This window comes from Typopeltis vanoorti, chromosome 14, assembly GCF_054136105.1.
Source record: "Typopeltis vanoorti isolate ZY-2024b chromosome 14, IOZ_Tvanoo_1.0, whole genome shotgun sequence".
In the NCBI taxonomy this organism is placed as follows: domain Eukaryota; kingdom Metazoa; phylum Arthropoda; class Arachnida; order Uropygi; family Thelyphonidae; genus Typopeltis; species Typopeltis vanoorti.
The window spans coordinates 17,677,675-17,698,110 of NC_143562.1; the positions used below are offsets into that span (position 1 = coordinate 17,677,675).

Here is a 20,436-nt window from a genome sequence, read left to right on the forward strand (position 1 = left end):
CCAGTGATGTCCATGAGAATAATCTCCATACCAGGATACCTCCACTATTAGTCTGTTTTCAGGCAACCGTGAAGTTTGGTTGGGGAAACAGACGGTTTGGTAATAATGTTTTGGCTGATGAGCGTAAATAATAAACAAATATATTGAGTTTATATTTAACACAGACATATGGCACATAGTCAAACCACATCTGATTTTTACAATTTCGCCTCATAAAATATCTAAATATCACATTATACGTATGTGTGTGTGTGTGTGAGTTCGTTTGCATATTATCTGGAAAGAGAAACTTCAAGTTAAAAAATGGAAAAAAAAACAAAACAAATTCCACCCTCATTCTACCATAGATGCAATTTTGTTATCAGTACCATTACTTACTAATAATTTAATATTAGCAATATCATAATCATCAAATTCTTACCATGCACCCTCAAGGGATGTGCAGGATATGATAGAACTACATGAAAAATTTACATCATTACTAACTTCCTATCTACAATTTTCCTCCAAATCAGTCTGTTATTTGTCAAGACTCCAACATTATTAGATCTCATATTTCTATCGTCTAAGGCACTTTGTACCGTATCAATCCACCTATATCTTGGTCTTCCTCTGGTCGTTTTCCTTCCAACTTGGCAGAGAACACTTGTTTTGCTAATCTTTCTTCGCCCATTCTGTTTAAGTGACCATACCACCCGAGATTAGCTCTGCTAACGCATTCCTGGATGCTGAATGTCAAGTTCTTTCCTAATATCCTCGTTTTTAATATGATATTGCCATTGATGCCATCTGTTCACTCCTCTAATCTTTCTCAGGACTCTCATATCTGTGGTCTCCAGTCTTTGGGCAAGTATTTTACTTCTAACCCAGCTCTCAGATCCATAAGTTAAAACTGGTTTGAACACTGTCTTGTATACAACTAATTTAATGTTCTGACTAATTTCTCTCTTATTCCATATGAATTTATTCAGTTGACTTCCTACCATATCATTAGTAATATCAATATTATTAATTATTATTAATAACAATAATGATAATTCTACTACTAATCATAATAAATATTATTTATAACTGTTCATATATTTGGATTGTTGTACAACTGACAACCATCACCCAACCCACGATAGTGATACACTCTAGGTTTATATTCTGAAGTGGATGCAATTGCTAAAAAATCCAGCCACCAACATTGATATCAAATGATTATTTTTATATTATTCAGTTCAGTTCATAAATGAGCTAAATATTAGATCATCCTAGAAATCCTCCTATAACAAGGAACTTTTGAAGTCTAAAATCATAAGCCACCTGGAGTGCTAACTGTACGAGTTCTTCCGTTTTAGTTTTTGTCCGCTATACAGAGAGGGAAAAACCCAGTATATCCCTTACAATTTTATCTTTTTTTTGTAGAATGCGGAAAAGATATCGAATATCTTCTATTTTACAGTTATATTTACTGACTGTATACAGTGGTCTTTTTATCTGTTAAGGAATTTTGAAAACCTAGATGGTGATCTACATTTTTTTTCTTTCAAAGCTGCAATTTCTATCTTGTATTCTTTCCACACTACCTGTTTTTCTAGCGGCATCGCTTATATTATTGATTTTTTTTAAAAAAGGAAGTTGCATGCAGACAGTATGTATCGCTTAAAACTCATAAATGGTAGACGTAGTCCAGGGTGGAACGAGTTGATAGCATACGCACGCCAGAATTCGATCCATTACGTGCACGAGGGATAGAGACCCCCCCCACTGGCTTAAGCATTCCTTGAAGCATTGGTTAGGATATTGCAAAGATAATTTGCTAATATAGCATTATTAGCATATTCGAAGCAAAGTATAACCTTTTCCAATAGTTTAGTAATAAACATTATCGATGACTTCCAAGAAGAAGTGGCGGATATTGTCCTATTAAGAGTTATTGGCAGCGCCTGGTGAGAAGCGATTTTATAAATAAACAAACAGAAGCAAAGTCGAAAGCTAAGCCAGCTGCAAACTGGAGTTGATTACGTCACTAGCAGTTATAGTAAACGTAAGTTGTCAACTCTTCACTCCATGTCTATCATATGTAGCGTGAAACGGTGTGTGTGTGTGTGTGTATGCGTGCGTGCTATCGGGGTGTAACCCCGTGCAAACAATACATCGGTGCCAAGGCCAGAGATTGTTCGTTGGCTGTTTGATCACGCCAAACTTCGCGAGCGACGAGAACGTACACAGCAGTTGATCACACTTGCTCATTTGTCGCTGCATACGCGGGCGCCAGTTCTTCGCTGACCCCAAGCGACACCAGAGCGAAAGATGCCTTCGTATACAGCGATAGGTGTCCTCTGTATTAACTTATAGTCCTATCGTTTCTGAACATGATTCTTTACTTACAACCCACCGGATATCTCAGGGGTATTTGGATTTTGATGATAATAGTAACTACTTGGGGTAAGTATTTTTCCCCGGTTTTATTGATTAACTAGTAAAATAATAATCAATAGTTTTTACTTTTGTGTTTCTAGATATTTCTGTGGTAGATTTTTAATAATATTTACATTTTAAAAACAACCATTATAATCTGCATATATGCAATGATGCTAACTTTGCAAATAACCTTTTGAAACCATAGCAACGCACGTGAGAGTGGAACGTAATTTCTTTCATGGAAATTGACCACGTCAGATTTATGTACCACGTGACTAAACTATCCAACGAGGTAATTTTCATTATTGTCATGACCAACAGTAGTGACATCTATTATAAATGCAAATGAGACTCAATTTATGGATATTTTTACAGTTGTTTTTAATCTCAGAAGTTAGTTTATTGGTTTTATTAAAGTATGTGCAGGAGGTTTTCTGTAGGAAACGTTGATCCACGTGATCTAGATTTGTGTGTGTGTGGGGGGGGGGGGGGTGACTAAGCGGCTGGAATTGACGCAAAGAGGTAATCCTCGCTCGTATCGAAACAGAGCGGGGTATGGGGTAGGATATCATTAACCTCGTGTCCTTGAATGGTTCGATGTAGAAATCAACTGTATACGCTGTTCATTGGTTCTAGCGTATGGAAATTGACGTTAGGAATGTGTTGATCTTTCCAAGCGCTGTATATTATTGAGTACGGATTGCATTAATAAAGGCCTTCGAAATATCCTTAATATGCTTGGATTCCTATTTATAATTTTTCTCATAAGAAATCTATTAATTCCAGCAGGCTAAGAGGGTCAACTATAAAATTAAAATGACTGTAAATTATGTATTCTAGATAAATATTTATTCACTGTTTATTATTTAATTTTGAAAATTCATTTTGCCGCTTAAGTATTTCAGTATAATTTATTTATGAAGTGGTATATGTGGAGATGGGTTTATGCAATGATAATTTGCAATAACAGATAGAGGGAGAGGATAATTTACAGCGATGTGTTTGTGTTGTGTGTGGGGAGTCTTAAGATGACTTAGATAAAATAGCAAATAAAAGGAATAAAAATGGAGCCATCAAGAATGTAAATGAGAAAAAAGTGTAGGAAAAATAAATACGATTAAAAACAATAGAAGACCAAATAAATTAATTACTTGGAAAATATATCTTGAAATGGTTTAATTTCAATTAACAGACTTAACGTTTTTTTTTCTTTTCTTAATGTGGATATTACATTATTAGATGAATAATAAACTCCTACGTTTTTCAGATTTTTATTGATTTACAAGTTAAATAATGGATATTACAAAGTTGATATGTTTTCACAATAGATAAACTTGAAACATATATTAAACAATCATATATATTTACAATGCAAAGAAAAGAGAAATGGGTTTTATAAAATTAATCTGCAATCACTCCAAAATTAACTTCATTAACTCATTATTAAAATCATTGTTACATATTGCTATAAGAATTTTATTAATTTATCTAATAACTAAAATAATTAATTTTGCAGAGTAAACTATTAAATAAGATTGGGTTTTTTTTGTTGAATCTATAATTTACGGAATTTGGTTAACATTTTAAGGAAGTAGAATTGAAAAGGAAGGAAGTCTTATAATCCTTGCTATATCATCTGTAAATAAATTCTTGGTTATGCCGTGAATTAAACGCAGAAACGTTTGTAATATTAATTACAGTGAAAGCTATTATGGAAAACATATGCTAACTCTAACTTATCGATTCTGTTACAACGATTTTCCCGTTATCCTAATAGATATCTGAAAGTTGAAGGAACTACAAGATAATGACATGATGAAACTCTAAAAGAGAATAAATGAAAAGAAAAAAAAACGCTCGTACAGAATGGAAGAGAGAGAGAGAGAGAGAGAGACAGAGAGATCAGTGACAAAAGTTGTCTGACTAGGTGCCGAGGTTGAGTATAAATTTAGCTTTCTATTTAGGACAAAAATCTAAAAATAATCTCGCGAATATGTGTATCACACGTTGACCATTACAGACTTCCGACAAACAATTAAGTTAATTGCCGTCCCGAGTTTTTGACATTTAATGAATTATCTCACACAGCAAACAACATCCTCATAAGTGATTAAAAATGCAAAAATACCCGCCTACCAATTTGTTCAGTTTTCTGACTAAGTTTTCATGACAAAAACGAGTTTTGACATCTTCCGTTTCGGCCAGTCTTTGATGCATCATCAAGCTGGAAATTCTCTTTCATTTCGACACTCCCTCTTATGTAAATTCATGCACTAGTTTACTCAGTGATGCGTAGAGTAATGAAGTTTATCAATAAAAACAAAACACCAGTCACGTAAACATTTTCCACACACACACACAAAGGTAACATCTTCCAACTAAAATTATTGGAATTATTATGTAGGATTAAGAAATAATGACTTTTATTTTTAAGTAAATATATATTTGTAATTATAAATGCATAAATTTTATATTATTAAAATAAAAAAAAAGCAAATATATGTAGTTTCTGTAAGACAAAAGTGGTTACTCAATCAATATAAAAGAAATAATAAATGGAGAAGTATAGTATTGAAAATTATTATAAATCTAAATAAACTAAGCCTTTTCCAGCGAACTTCCTATCTTCTATCCCTGACCTAAATTACAACTCGATAGATGCGCTCTGTCTCCCCTGCGTAGTATTATGAGGAAATATAATTACGTTTGTTAACACAAATAGGAACTATTTTTGGATAAATATGAGCTGGATGTGTAGTCACACTATGCTAGCGACACCTATCTCATGTGGCTAATTTGTTGCAATTGAAACTGGCAAATCCAGCAAGAGTTGCTATAGCAACTCTAATGCATTTAAATACTTAACAATTCCATGTAGTGGAATGTTACAAGCAAAAGACTTGCAGTTCTAAATGAGTAGTGTTCCTGTAAAAGCGATTTATGTGTACTGTGTTTGAGCAGTCCAGAGCAGCATCTGTTACATTGTCATATAATTATTTTTTGTTGTAATTATTTCCCTCTTTTTTATTGTTATTTTGTTCATCGCGTATTTGATTATTTTTTTTTATTCTTATGCTTTGTTTTTGCTTGTTTTTCTATTCAGTACCCACTCAATATGTGTTTGCTATCTTTATCCCGTTATTTTAAACTTTTAATTATAACTGGAATTTTCGAGAGGCAATTTACGATTGGAGCAGTAATTCTATCAACCCACCAATAGCAGGTATAGAAATTCAAGCAATTCGTAATTATGTTTTAAATAAATTGAAATGATTTTAGTCTATTTATGAATACAATGTACGTAAATGTCTTCAGTGCAAAGTTTGTAATAACTTACTCATCAAATATCATATACAGGCGTAGTCTGTATTATTTACCATTTAAACATTTTAAATTAGTTATTATTTAGATAAAAGTTATAAACTGTAATACACTGCTTCACTAAAATATATTGTTTCTATAATTTTGATAAATATCTAGTTGATTTTATCAAGACACCATTTTATTTTATATATAATGTAAAATAAATAATCACTTAAAAACTGAAATTTATTTATATTTATTTACTCGGAGATCGACCGTGAGATTGGATGGCAATGCTGTAGCCAGTGAAGTTCTAACTGAGGCTCGGCTATTGCTGTTACCCTCCTGCCATGATCAGAGCTTTTATAGCTCAATAACACCTTATCCCTACACTGTCCTCTACGGATAACGGGAGAAGATTAAAAGCATTATTGCTTCTCCCCTTTAAGCTAGTTCTTATAAGGAAATTTACTCCGCTAGTTATTAATTTTGAGCATTGCAAGGTCTGCGCTTCATCAATCAAGTTATCTTGGAACTATCTTCCTGTACAGTTGCAAGGAAAATATTTCGTGATCGACCAACAACAGAATACAAAGTATCCGAAGGCGCATTGTGTTTCAATAGGACCGCTGCTGGTTGTAAGAACAGAAAATAAATCCATATCTGAATGCTGTTCGTATTCAAAGAGAGCAGATCAACAATCTAGTCACAATGCACCTCTTGACAGCTAAAGAGATTGAAAAAGATTTGCTAGCACTTTCACTGATGCATCAGTAAAATATTCTTAATAGAATGCGAAAACTAATCTCTCCAACAGAATTAAAAATAAAACTAATCTGACTAGAATGAAAAGATGTTTTCAAACGCAAAAAAAAACAGTATTCGGTAGCAAAAAAAATCTTTTTATAATAATATTGTGCTTATTCAATTTGAGAAACGTAAACAAACTACGTCATATATGACGTCACTAACACAGTTATCATAATATAAACGTTCATGGTACAGAAAAGAACATACAGTAATAATGTAAACAAAATGTTTACAAATATGTTTGTTTATTACAAAGTAAACTATTTTATTTTAATAAAAATTTGAAGTAATTGTTTATGCAAAAAAAATATTTTCCTAGTGAAACATCGAATTCTACATGTCGTTGTTTTTCACGTGTTCCTACATTTACACACCATAAGTACATCAGATAACACTAGTGACCTATATTTAAACTTCCTAGTGTTGCCCTACTGACGTCTTTTCGGTAATGTAACAGGTGAACCGTATTTATCACCACAGTGCAAAGCTGTTATCTCCACAGTGCCAAAGTTATTCAAAATAAGGGCTACTAAATAAGAATTATTTTCAACTTACTCATGCATGTCTAAACAAGGCCGTATATTACGTGTTTTAAACACCATAGAAAAACATGTGAAACGATCAGCAGAACGCCATGTGTGTTAGACAAGCGAAAGATATCGTCTTAAAAACAATGAAAATATGTTCTTTACACATGGTTCGTTTTAGTCATGCATTTAAGCTTGAAAAAAAAAAAGAAGCTGCTACTTCAGCAAACGTATTGTTGGATGTTTTTCTTTGAGTTGCTTGGTTAGGGAAAATGTTGTTCAACCAAACACCCGTGAGGATTATTGCTATCTCTCCTGCCTGGAACTGTGTCGTAGGTGGGTATGGGGGAAGGGGTAGAATTGATATTCAGCTTCCGTTCTACTGCACGTAAACATGATCCATCTGCTAACAGAGCGGATATGAAGCAATTTTCATCTTCGTCTTCTGTAGGACTTTAAGAGAAAGACAAATATGAGTATAGGAACGTCTCCTTCTTCATAAAAAACTATGATCGCTATGGGTTGACGCCAGTTTATTAACAACTAAGACGACTCCCACCTTGAAATGTGGACATTCGCTTTTATCCGCAACTTACCCATTTTTATTTCCCTATCAGATTCCTATAAGTATCTTGAGTGGTTTGAGTTCGGCTCTTTGCCAAACTTATATTAAAATCGACTCAATGTTTGCGTTCAGTCTCGGTTAGGTTCAAAATAGACGAACTGATTATTTTCCTGGTAATCGCAACCCACGTTTGATTCCTCCTATGAGCAGACACGTGTACAAGTTTGAGTCCTACACATTGAAAGTCTAGTATTACTCAAATAGAAACATGCTATTACCGGAAGTCGAACGTTGCTGTAGGGTGAATAGTTGTCTAATATTATGCGAAGCAAGTAAGGTTCCAGTCGATGTGTGTCGTCTGTCTCAAATGTGGGTGTGTTTCAGCCGATCTGATTGAGTTAAACGATTAAAATTCGGATTGGGAGGAGAAACTGCCATCTCTTTTAGTAACTAGTCAGCTCATCTTCAACGAATTAATATAAATTATTCTCCAGTCTATATGGGATTCATATCACGTTTTGCTATGAACAGTTGGTGTATTCAGGGACTTGTATGAAATTGTATGAAAAACAAATCCTACTTATGACCAATAAATCACGCTTATGTCTCCATCAATAGACGCATTTTAACCTTGTCAGCGTGTTATTTCTCAACGTTTTTGTTGATATTATTGTTTACGTCCACTCTAACTTATTATGAGAAGTGTACTTTTGCAAAATTATTATATTGTGACTAAATGTCTTTAACTTTACCATCAAACTAAATTTCCATGTAATTTGAGACAGAAATGATTTATTCGAAAATATAGTTTAATATTGTCTTAATTTATCCCTTACTGGGTTGATTGATTAGTTATTATAGGGATACTCAATTTTAAGTGCATTATCTTGATTGTTTTTTTATATACGAATTCCATTCTGATATTATTCTAATTTAACGTAGTTGGCTTTGTTCGTTTTTTAAATCAAGTTCTTTATTATTTTACTTCTGTTTCCATCTGGTGTGTTTTTTTTTTCTTTAGTGGTTCTTTAGAACAGTATTACTCAATTTTAAGTGCATTATCTTGATTATTTTCTACATACGAATTCTATTCTGATATTATTCTAATTTAACATACTTGGCTCTTATGAATGCAAGGCCCCCTTTGGAAAAATTAAAATATTTCACGGCCCCCATCGAAAAAAAAAATCGTAATACAGACATATATTATTATAATATTTATTATATTTATAATGAATGCAATTAATATTAAAGATTTTGCATTTGTAATCTTTTTTTGTGCTTCTTATCAATACCTTTGAAATGAAACTTATATGAATAAGTTTCATTTCAAAAAAATGAAATTTAGCATATAAATTAAAAATGAATATTAACATATAAATACTAATATTCATTAAGCGCCGAAATACGCAGCCAGCAAAATATGTTAACCAACCAATGTGCGATTTTTTACATTAAAATATAAAAAAGAACAAAAAATAAATAAATAATAAAAATTAAATAAGTTTCTTTTAAGATTAAAAAACACCTACTTAGTCTTAAAACATTTTAAATTTGTTTTCATTATTTCACGGCCCCCTCAACAAAACTTACGGCTCCCAAGGGGGCCGCGGCCCCCATAAACTGTTCTATGAGCAGAATTTGAAACTAATTTGAAATATTGATAAATAATAAAAAACTGTTTCTCGGCTTCATCATTATTATTTTTCTTCGATGCATAGTGCATAAATCTAAGTCATCTATTCAATTATCTCCCGGCTGCACTAAATATCGATCTTTTCAACCCATTACATACACGTTTCCTTTTTTCCAGGTAATTTCATATAGCTGCTTTACGATAATACTCATGAAAGATTCCTGGAAACATTCAACGTGTGCGCTAACAAATTTTTAAATTAATAAATCGTTTTAATGAAACATAAGACAGGTCTGTATATACTACTCTAATGAAAACAAATTTAAATCAGCTTTTGTTTCTGGGAAGAATATTTGTTACGTTTTTGGATTTACTGTTATTTGCACTTTAGTCGTTTTGTAGCGCCCTCTTAAAATCACATTTGTTTTTGCACTCGTAAAACAAAACAAATATTGAAAACAACAGTAGCACATTACGTCACAAATCATGTGATAAGGAAACCATAACTGGTTGTTATCATGTGATTATAAGTTCATCAATGTCAAATTAGTTAATAGAATTACTTTATCAATTTTCTGAAAAGTTGAAATAAGTGGGATTAAGTTAATTTGTTTATTAATTAGATATTTTTGACATTTTTATAAGTATCTTTTAATTATTTTAAAATTGTAAAATAGTAATTTGATCGTAATTTAATTTAATTGTGTTAAATTAATTAAATCGCGATTTAATGATACTAATTACAATAATATAATTGTGATACCAATATTAAGTTTTCTTATATTTCTCAAAGTTGCTTGTGATTATAATTACATTTAATAATAAGATGACTGCGATTTAATAATAATACATATACAATTACTATTTAATAATGATTAAAGATGATAATCGAAATATGTTTGGTTATATCTTGTTATTAAATATCAAATAAACATTAATAATTATTAATAATTTTATTAAAAATATTAAAATATTTCAGATTTTCTTAGGATTCTTGTTAATAAATTTAATACACCATTATTAATTTTAAAAATATTACTTTGAATAAAAATTTCTTTATTTCATTGCTTGAAGAAACAGAAAGTTTTTAACACGTGACACATTTGAATTAAGAATCTTTTTGCTGCTAAATAAGGTTAACGCAATTTATTTGTGAATTAAGATTAAAGATTTTGCCAAATATCAGTTAAATAAATTTTAGTTATATTAAGTGGAAATTAAGATTTAACTAAATAATATGTAAATCAGAAATACAATTTATTTTAATTATGTTAAAATTCAATAATGTAATCATGTGTTAAAGAAAATATTTTAAAGATAAAGAACGATAATTTGATTATATTAAATGTTAGCAAAAGTATGTTATTGAATGTCCCATCCCCTGAAAAAAAAAGTGAACAATTACAGATTTAGAAGCATTTATATTTGTATTTCCTGGTCTTACTTGTTGCGTTCCTCTAGCTCGCTTCTAGGTAACGTACTCATTAACCTTGAGATTATTTTCCCCTTTATTTATCCAGCGGAAACAGGGCTAAGACATAGTCAAGTTTGCGGTGGATGTCTTTGAACTCTGTCTACAGAATTAGACGTCAGAAGCCAACACTGGCTCATTTCCAGCTGGAATACCCCCACTAAGGAGAATATAAGTTTTTCGCAAAGAGAAACGAGAACAGCAGCTTACCATGAACTTTAACCTTATCTACTTATTTTTACTCACGGAGGTAGAAGATTACAAACTTGCGAGAACTTTGTAAGAAAACCACAGATTTCCGTTTCGGTATTACAAGTGTGTAATAGAGCTCCAGGTGGTCTGGAATACCCTTAGAAATAACCTCAAGTGTTGCATAATCTCGATACCAGGACACGCTCTTTTTTATATCTATCTCTAACTCCTTCAGAATGAAGGTGACCCATGGGTATCAAGTGATGGAGCCACCCTTTAGTGTGTCGTGTGTGTGATGAAGTAACACGAAACCTAGCAAGATATCCTGCGAGTTTTTTGATTGAGTACCTAACATAGATTTTCCTACTGAGAAAGACTCGCAAAAAATCCTAAATTTTTTCTATTTGAAAATCCTTTACATCTAAACGATTCTTAGTACACACGATAATAATTAAATGCTGCGTGATCATGGAATAAATATGCAGTATGCGAATTTAAGCTGTGTACTCAGAATAAACAGAATCGTTGAACTGATGTCAAATAAACAGAAGCAAAGAATAATTTGTATCATTTTTATAGGTTCTTTCTCTGTCCTTCATTAGGCATACAAATAAATAGCTTTGGTTGGACCTATTCTAATGAATGTTGATATTTGAGGGTCTTTAAGACTGGGGCAGGGGATCATGACATGTACTATACGTGTTCCTGTACAGGTTTATAAAGAAGACCATGGGATCAGTACTGTAAAGTTATTATTGAGGATATGAGCTATTCGTAAATACACACAAAAGAAAACGAAATAAAGAAAATAGGATGCAACCAAACAGGCAAGGGCTCCACTAATACTTGAAGGGACAAGATCACGTATCATATTAGCACCTTCATAGGAAGCAAATCCTTTGTGTGTGCGTGTGCGTGCGTGCGTGCAGGAAGGCATTCCTGCAGGTTAGTTTTCTAACGTATACTACATGGCAACGAAAACTCATGAATTATTATTTGAAAGAAAATACCAAGAGCATTTTTGTAATCGTTGACAACAAAATCCACTTGCAGATAAATTTGATCAAATATACACTAACCATAAAATATTATTAGTGTATAATATATCATGGCATTCTCATTGCTTATGTGATTTTCTGCATGTAAATAGAAAAATTAATTTTTTTTTTTTTATTATTTGAAGGAGAACTTTTTTTTTTCCTTTCCAGTATTAGGCCTAGTGACCTGTTACGGTCTCCTCCCATCTTTTCGAAGGCCGTCCTCTATTCTTTATCCATTCAAGGAGAACTTTCGACTAATAAAAGGTTAATGATGAAACTGGGTTTTATTAGCCGCTAAGAATTAAAAAAAATACATACCGAATAAACTGCATTCATCACAGATTACTGTTGACTGAAGAAGTCAACAGATTACTGGAAATTACCTCTATGCATTATCTCTTTACCATCCCTCACAAAAAATAAAAAACGTGCTGTCGCTATCTTGAAAAATGAAAACAAGAAAAATGAAGACTTACAACCTAACCAATTCATTCTTAGTTCTTTTGTTGGCCAACAGATGGCACTATAGTTTTTTATTGGATCTTAATTCTGTTTATGTATTATATTAAATAAATAATTTATACGTGAATAATATCTAAATATATGGTTGGCAAATACAGCATATAAATTAATAAGCGAAGCTGACAAGAACTGTTGTAGTGTAAATAATCGAAAACACGTGAAGAGCGTCAAAGATGGCTTTCTAGCAGTGTTGGATAGGATTACCTGAACATTTGAAACCTGGCGTATAAAAAGATCTAATAAAAGATTTGCAACTGTCACTTAGAATCTGTCCTTGATTCTTGTGGAGCGAGCAATGAGGGGAAAAATGACTGTGATGGATGCTTTTATTTGACAATACAGGAAGTTTTCTTTTCGATAAAACAGGAAGGTCTTGTTTCAATCGATGTCATGATGCTGTATGGGAAGAATGATAAGTTAAACCTGATCTTTTTTCTATTATGAGCTACATCGCTGATTTTTTTTCCTCTCATCTCAAAACCTCTGTAAGTCTGTCCTATGCAGAAAACACTACAAGAACAAGGAATTCTGTAAACCTCGGGATTTGAAAGTGGTTATTGTTTTTGGAGAGAGAGAAGGAGGTTGCGCACGGTGACACAAGGTTTGAAGGCTACTCTTATATTCTGAGATTTGAGCAGATTAGCCATTTTAGTTGAAAGGCTCCGATGTATGTTATCGTATTTGGCTGAGGATTAAGATCGGAGAAAAGCATTCTTTTGGACCAATTTTCTCGGATATCTGTCAAGAAAGAAAACGCCTAATGTAAATATAGTTTTACATTAGATATTTACCGAAACTGACTCATACTAGAAATTACCTCTATTCATATCTCTTTACCATCCCTCACAAAAAATAAAAAACGTGCTGTCGCTATCTTGAAAGATGAAAACAAAAAAATGAAGACTTATAACTTAACCAATTCACTCTTAGTTCTTTTGTTGACCAACAGATGGCGCTGGACTTTTTTTTATTGGATCGTAATTATGTTTATGTATTATTGTAAATAAATAATTTATACATATTAATGAAAATAATTCAAAATTAATCCAATATTTAAATTAAACGAAATGATATTTTAATATGAAGATTAATTCAACAAAGTACCCGTTTAAAATCAAATCACAGTACACGATGGATCAACACACTGATGCAATATCAATACAAAACCTTCACCTTAAACTGCCAGAACTGAATCAGTAGCATATCTTCCTTCCATGTCTAGTATTAACTGCAATACGCTCTGGTGTTTCGAAATATCTAAGCCCAGGGGCTGTTTATCTGTCAGTTGCTTAGCCATCTGTGCTGAACATCCAGAATCGAAAGAATGTGCGGAGGGCAATCGACAGCACTTGTTGATATTCGGAGAAATGGAAAGTTTGGTGTTGACGCAGGGCAGAGTGTGTGGGGGGGTACTATCAGTTATTTGTAGAACACGCTAAGGTGCTTCACCCCATTTCTTTCTTCGCTATTGATTTTTTTTATTTATCAAAGCCAATTTCATGATCACGCGAATAGTCAACGGGTGCTATGGAAACCTATATTGTAGATTACTTCAGGATCGAGTTTACTTTCCTTTTTTTATATTAGAAATACTTCAAAATTCTTATTATAAAGTCAGAATCTCCTCACATTATACTAATTTAATATTTATTCTAATATTATCCATAATAATCATTACTTATGTATCGGACTTAGAATCAGTGTCGCCATTTTTCTAGTAAGTCACAGAAATATATTTGAAAGATAACGAAAGAGCATTAAATATAAAAATAGAATAGTATTCCATACATTAAACTATTTATTTCATATATAATAGAAACGTAAGTTATATTATAATATTAATTATTCTAAACAAATATGTAATAAGAATAAGTTCTGATTTTTAAAAAGAATTTTGGAAGTACACTTTTTGTTTATTAAAATATATTTAGTAGAGACTGTATGGAATGAAGGCGTTATTTGATAATTAATCTAGTTTGAATATTCTGATAACTGTATGCGAGTAAAACGTATTAAAAAAACCTATCAGAGAGTGAATATTGTAAATATCAAGGAACCCACCCCGAAATTCGAGTTTTCATCTGACAAAATGACAAAATAACCAAACCGACCAAAAGTAAACATGCAGTTAATAGACATAATACGCTGGTTTCATAATCTCTGTTGCGTAGGTTGTAATTCCAACAACGCAACCCAACTACTGAGAGGAAGCTTTGCAAGTAATATTTATTATCTGTCAGTTAAATAGCTGAAGCCATTTAACTGTTGATTCAGTTAATTTTGTTTTCACATATATGCTATCATACTCTACATTTAAAAGCATTGCTTCCTCCATATCTACTGCGATATATCTACTTAATAAAAAAAACAACAACTCAGCATCTTTTATTGAGTGGAAGACTAAACAGGCCTCCTCCTAAGCAACAAAGTTTTCATAAAATAGGTTTGGCTGGCTTCCCCTGTATACGTCAAACATAACGTCTGTTCCCAGCATATGACGTCACAGTCAGGGGATCCTGTTCAAGTCAACAAATGTTCGTACTAGCTTCTTGACAGGTGATCGTAAAGGTGCTTGGTTAAGAATGGGAAGTTGGCCAAATTTACCGAAGCTTTCTTTAAAAGAACAGAATGGGTGAAAAAAAATTAAAAAATAAAAATAAAAGAAATGAATTAAATGCAACTGAATGTTAGTTTTCTTCCTGAGATACCAATTTAGATGATGTGTGTCAGTGAAAATGACAGGATGCAGTATTAGCGGATCATCGTAGATGAACACAAAAGTAGTAGGAAACATCCGTGAGAACCAAGCAAGATGTTCGTATTTCTTTAGACACAACAAACTTGGGAATATATCGCAAATCATTTAAGTGAATGTTGCCAGAGACAAACCTTCAGCTGAGGCACTGCAATGAGAGATCTCTCCTTAATTATCTGTCATCTCTTTCGTTGTTCTAACAAGTAAACTATTGGAGTGTGGTGTTTGTAACATAACAGGGGACTTGGTGTTTAAATCTCCTTTTAAAGAGACAGCAATTAAGGACTTTTCTACTATCGAATCATCTTAATTACTTGCAGGCCTTTCATGCAGAGATTTATTGATCCCAACATAAGCGTGATCTCCGAGGATCTCGCGTAATGGTTTATTGATAGGTTTTATAAGATAAATAGTGTAGTAAACCGTAATCAATAGACGTCATTCTCTTTTGCTATCCTCTTAAATAGCAGATCTTCAAGGCTTAAACTCCAGAATAGGCTGAGGAGTTTTTTTTTTATGTTGAGAGTCGACTGTGGGTTATCTCAAACCTACAGTCTAACAGAAAGACTAAACAAATGTCTCAAAGGCCAAATATTCTGATTTTCTAATATTATTATTAGGATTAGAATATGATAATGAATTGTCATTCTTGTATCTCTTTTCTGAGTTACAGAGCTGATAGAATATGGCCTACTCCAAAGCAGTATTGCCCACATTTCAGTAACTTTTTTTTTTTAATTATAGTAACACCGCTGGAATATCTCATCTTAGGCAAAGGCAGTTTGGAGGAGTTGTAATATTTCATTCGCGAATAATTATAAAGATATTTAGTTTTTAAATTTTCGTTATAAGAAATTACAAACATGTGATCAATTTTTTTAATTATTCAATAAATTTTAATTATACGAATCTGATAAACAAACAGTGGGCACAAAAACTGACATTTGATACATTTCCTAAAATTAATTATAGTATAGCCTAGTTTGTAACAATACGGTGACAAAATAAAAGTAAAAAAAAAAAGTTAATCAATTTTTTCTTAAAAAACCTCGTCCCCAGTGAAAAGATCTTTGCTATACAGATACAAGGATGTCTTAAAGAACATTGTACCTTCAAAAAAAATCAGAAATATCTACAAGTCTCGATGAAATATTGGTTGATATACATTACAACTTCTTTCCTTTTTCCACAGAGCGTAACTGGATTTTTATTACGAATGTCCAAATTTTTTCATGCTAAATTTTATTTTCGTCCAGGACATTGTCTTGGAGACTACCAAATATCTTTTTACGATATTAAAATGAAATTCTTGCTAGAAAAAATCTCGGTGCGATCTATTAGTCATTGCATGAATTGTCACACATTAGCGCCTTCTATGAATCAGATGTCGAACTATCGGGCATTTTCCATATGTATAAACTTAAAAATAACCGCAAAAACCACCTTACTTATTAGATGTTTCATAAGTAGTTGATACTATCTAAAAAATAAATCTGAAATGCCTCACTGTGTCTGCCAACGATACTTCTCCTACTAAACACCGATTTAGAGAACGTCAACATGGATTTCTGTTTTTTTTTTTTCATTCGTTATTAGTAATAATCATTACATAGTATTTTATTCCCTTGTACTGTGTGATACATTACATAAAAGAGTCTTAGTACTAGATGATTTGGAACCGTGTCTTGAATTAATGTTTTAAATTCAGTACAGTGATCTTCCAAACGTAGAAGAAAGGTGTACTAACATACTGCAGTTCCTTTACAACCACAGTCTATCAGTTGCTAAGCGGGAGCTTTTGACCACTCAACCACAGAGGCTTCTTTGTCGTAGAATCGAAGCGCTAAGGCAAGCCAATGATCACATCAATCAGTTTGCTTGCCAATCAATCGAATTCGATTTACAATGTCCAAAGAGAACAACAGATTTCAAACCTATCAATCTCTTCATTGTTCCTACTAACAATATAAAAAAAAAAATTGTTCGGTCCAGTGTAATAAATCATAGAAACTAAAAATTATTATGTCTGGTTTCTTTTATGAATGAAGCTTAGTTCAATTTCGATGTGGTTTGTTAACGAAACAACATATTAAACATATTAGCGGCGCATTCATCTCCAATATCATGCATTCAACTAGTCATAATGATGTGTGTTAATACATACCGACCACTTCTAAATACCGATAAAAAGAACACAGGCAAACCTCCAGTGAAACAACTATAATTAATAAGAATTAAGAATTCTGCTCAGAGAGTAATCATTGCAAGCCTAGAAATAACCAGATACACCCTGCTGATAATTAATTACAGGAAGAAGCAATTAATTACATAGAACTGGAGTTGTTGAAGTGGACTATTCCTTGAACGATGCTCTGTTGTATTGAGAAACAGATTATCTTGAACACACACACACAACGAGATTTCTGAAATGCGAACTACAAACATCTATTATTAATAATGTTGTATTTGCCAAACTATTAAATTGTTTACCTCCCTGTTTTATTCAATATTTGGAGATTGACACGCCTGTCTTAGTCAGGTCGTATAGAGATAATCGAATCTTGAAAGAAAGATCACAAACCTTTTCTTTTCCATTATTTGCGACTTCTTTTATTAGTACTTTCTTGCCATTTCGTTTATTACAACCTTCAATAACTTGGACGTACCTCTCGTCAAATAATACTGACAGTACACCCAGAATGAAGGCTAAAGGATAACCTAACAAATCAATAGAGACAAACAGAATATAGAAACTTACGTTATGTGGAAAAGGAGAACCAGCATGAAAAATAAAAAGAAGAAAGTAGTGATATATAAAGAAGGAGTGGGAAAAACTGCTGAGAGAGTTTGCTTCCTTGTCGGAGTTGTTAACATTTCACTTTGAGTCCATTGCACAGTTGCTTATGAAGCTGTCCGAATCCAAAATGGCCCTGTCTCTCCCCCCCTCTATTTTCGGACCACCCACCAACACCCATCAAACGCGTCTGGTGTTGATTGGAACGAAATGTGTTTCGAGAGTAAATTGCCCTTTCTCTGATTTACGTTCGGCAGAGAATGCGTGATGTCTCGTGACCTGGTTTTTCTTGTCTAGTGGACCCCGAACTTCTATTAAAAAAACCTCCAGGGACTAACGTCGTCTTCTTGTCTTAGGATTTCTTGAAGACTCGGCGATCTAAACCGTCACCAGGATTTGTTTATTTTCTCGATAAAAACCCCCGAGGATTCTGCTCCTCTTTGTTGTCGGCAATCCTGTTTGAAATAAAGATGGCGTCCCTAAGCTGCTGTAAACTTCCTTTGCAATGCAACAGATCGATCACACTTAGTAATAAATATTTAAATAGCCACGCGCGCGTGTGTGTGTGTGTGTGTGTGTGTGTGTGCTCTCTACGCTCACTGCACGAGGTACAGTTTGTCATAATTATTAACCACCCCACGTCTTGGAAGTTCGATTTCCACCTGCCAGGATAGCAGCATCTCCGTATTAAGGTCAGTGACCTTAATTTAGGGTGAGTCACGGCTAACAGATTGTTCCCTATAACGCACTTTTATCATCCGTATTGTATCTCAAATATTGTTTGCTACTCGGTCACACGTGCATCTCCAGTGTGCCATTTATCGACATAACTCAATTTTGTTTCTTAGTTGTTACAGAGATGAGCTCATAGTTTATTCATTGATTCTCGTCAATCAGACGAGTCCTGCTAAGAATTTTATTTCTTTATTATTCTGGTCTGTCTTTTATGCCCCCTTAAAGACAAATATATGGCTTAGTTTTTATATAAACTTAATCTAGAATGCATCCAAGCATTCTATATTAGACTCGTTAGTCTATTCATGTAAGAAACAACTTCCCTATCGACTGAACTACGAAGTTTCTTATTTAATACGTCGGGGCTTTTCACCTGAAGGTGAGTTAATCAGTCTCATACGGAAGTGAAGAGGTTTTACCCCCCAGAAACCCATCCTACAAAATAAATCTTCCAGAATAATGCTCAATTTACACAAATAATACAATGGCCTGATTGCGTTTGTTGCATTGGCCACAAATCCAACACAGCGAACCATCTTATGTATTATTATCACTGTTATTTATATAAATGGCAGCTGAATTTCATCATCTGGTGTATGAAACCGTCATCTAACTTATTAGAGGTCTCAAGTAGATTAAATAAAGTTCAGTGTTTGAGCTCTAGAGACGATAGATGAGATTAGCTGTCAACTCACTCATGTTACTAATGAACTATAAAGTTTTATAATTAGAAGAAACACACGTATAAACCACAGTGAAAATTATCTAATTATAAATATTTCATCCTAAGTATCTTAGGACATCATCAGTACAGTATTTAAACAAAAATTAGGAATAACATATTAGGGCGCATGATTACAATAGAATCTCATGAAAACGTGCATAACGTGCTAAAGTAGTACAAAAAAAAAAAAAAAAAAAAACGTTAATTATTTAACACAGTTTTGTATGATAATTTCTCATACTTTAGGAATAGTAAGAACGTCGTTGCGGTTTAGGTTTGGTCTGTGTAGTAGGGCTTCAGAACTTTCTTTGTATAAACGTTCATGTTTAAATAAAGATCTATGTAAAAGTTTAGCCTTTTCCCAATGGATCCTATGGTTTGGATTTTCAATTCCGTGTTGAGAGAGGCCAGATTTCTGCGGTTTAAGAAGACGAATGTGGTCTTGATGTTCCCAGATGCGTTTCTGAACAGACCTACCTGTCTGTCCAAAGTAAGATAATTTGCATGAGCATGGAATCTCATAAACACCAGGTAACATCAAGGGTGAGAATTTGTCCTTAGGAAAAGGTAATAAGTTGTAAATTTGGTTGATAGGTTTGTAAGTAGTGGCAAAATTGTATTTCTTCATAATTTTAGAAAGACGTTCTGAGATGCCTTTAACGTAAGGTATGGGAATCCTATGGACTTCTTCCTGTCTGGTTTGATGTGTGATGATTTTTTGAGTTGTATTGGGATTATATCCATTTAGGGTGGCTGTATTTTTGATAACTTCTAATTTCTGGTTTAAACATTCTTCAGAGGAGCAGAATTTGCGTGCTCTGGAAACTAGTGATTTAATAATGCCAGATTTCTGAGATGGATGATGAGCAGAAGAATTGTGAATGTAGCGACCTGAGAATGTAGGCTTGAGAAAGACGGAAGTGGCGATGGAACCATCTTCTTTTCTTTTGATG

At 33.0% G+C, this 20,436-nt stretch overlaps 1 protein-coding gene across 1 annotated transcript in view; it reads left to right on the top strand.

Moving 5' to 3' along the window:
• Positions 1 to 2,264: 2,264 nt before the first annotated feature.
• Positions 2,265 to 20,436, top strand: part of LOC150099265 (proto-oncogene tyrosine-protein kinase receptor Ret-like) — a 130,487-nt gene continuing 112,315 nt past the window's right edge. The window contains exon 1 of the mRNA XM_090403731.1: positions 2,265 to 2,433. Within this exon, the coding sequence (XP_090259857.1) occupies positions 2,361 to 2,433 (73 nt within the window). The 5' untranslated portion in view covers positions 2,265 to 2,360. The remainder of the gene's footprint in view (positions 2,434 to 20,436) is intronic.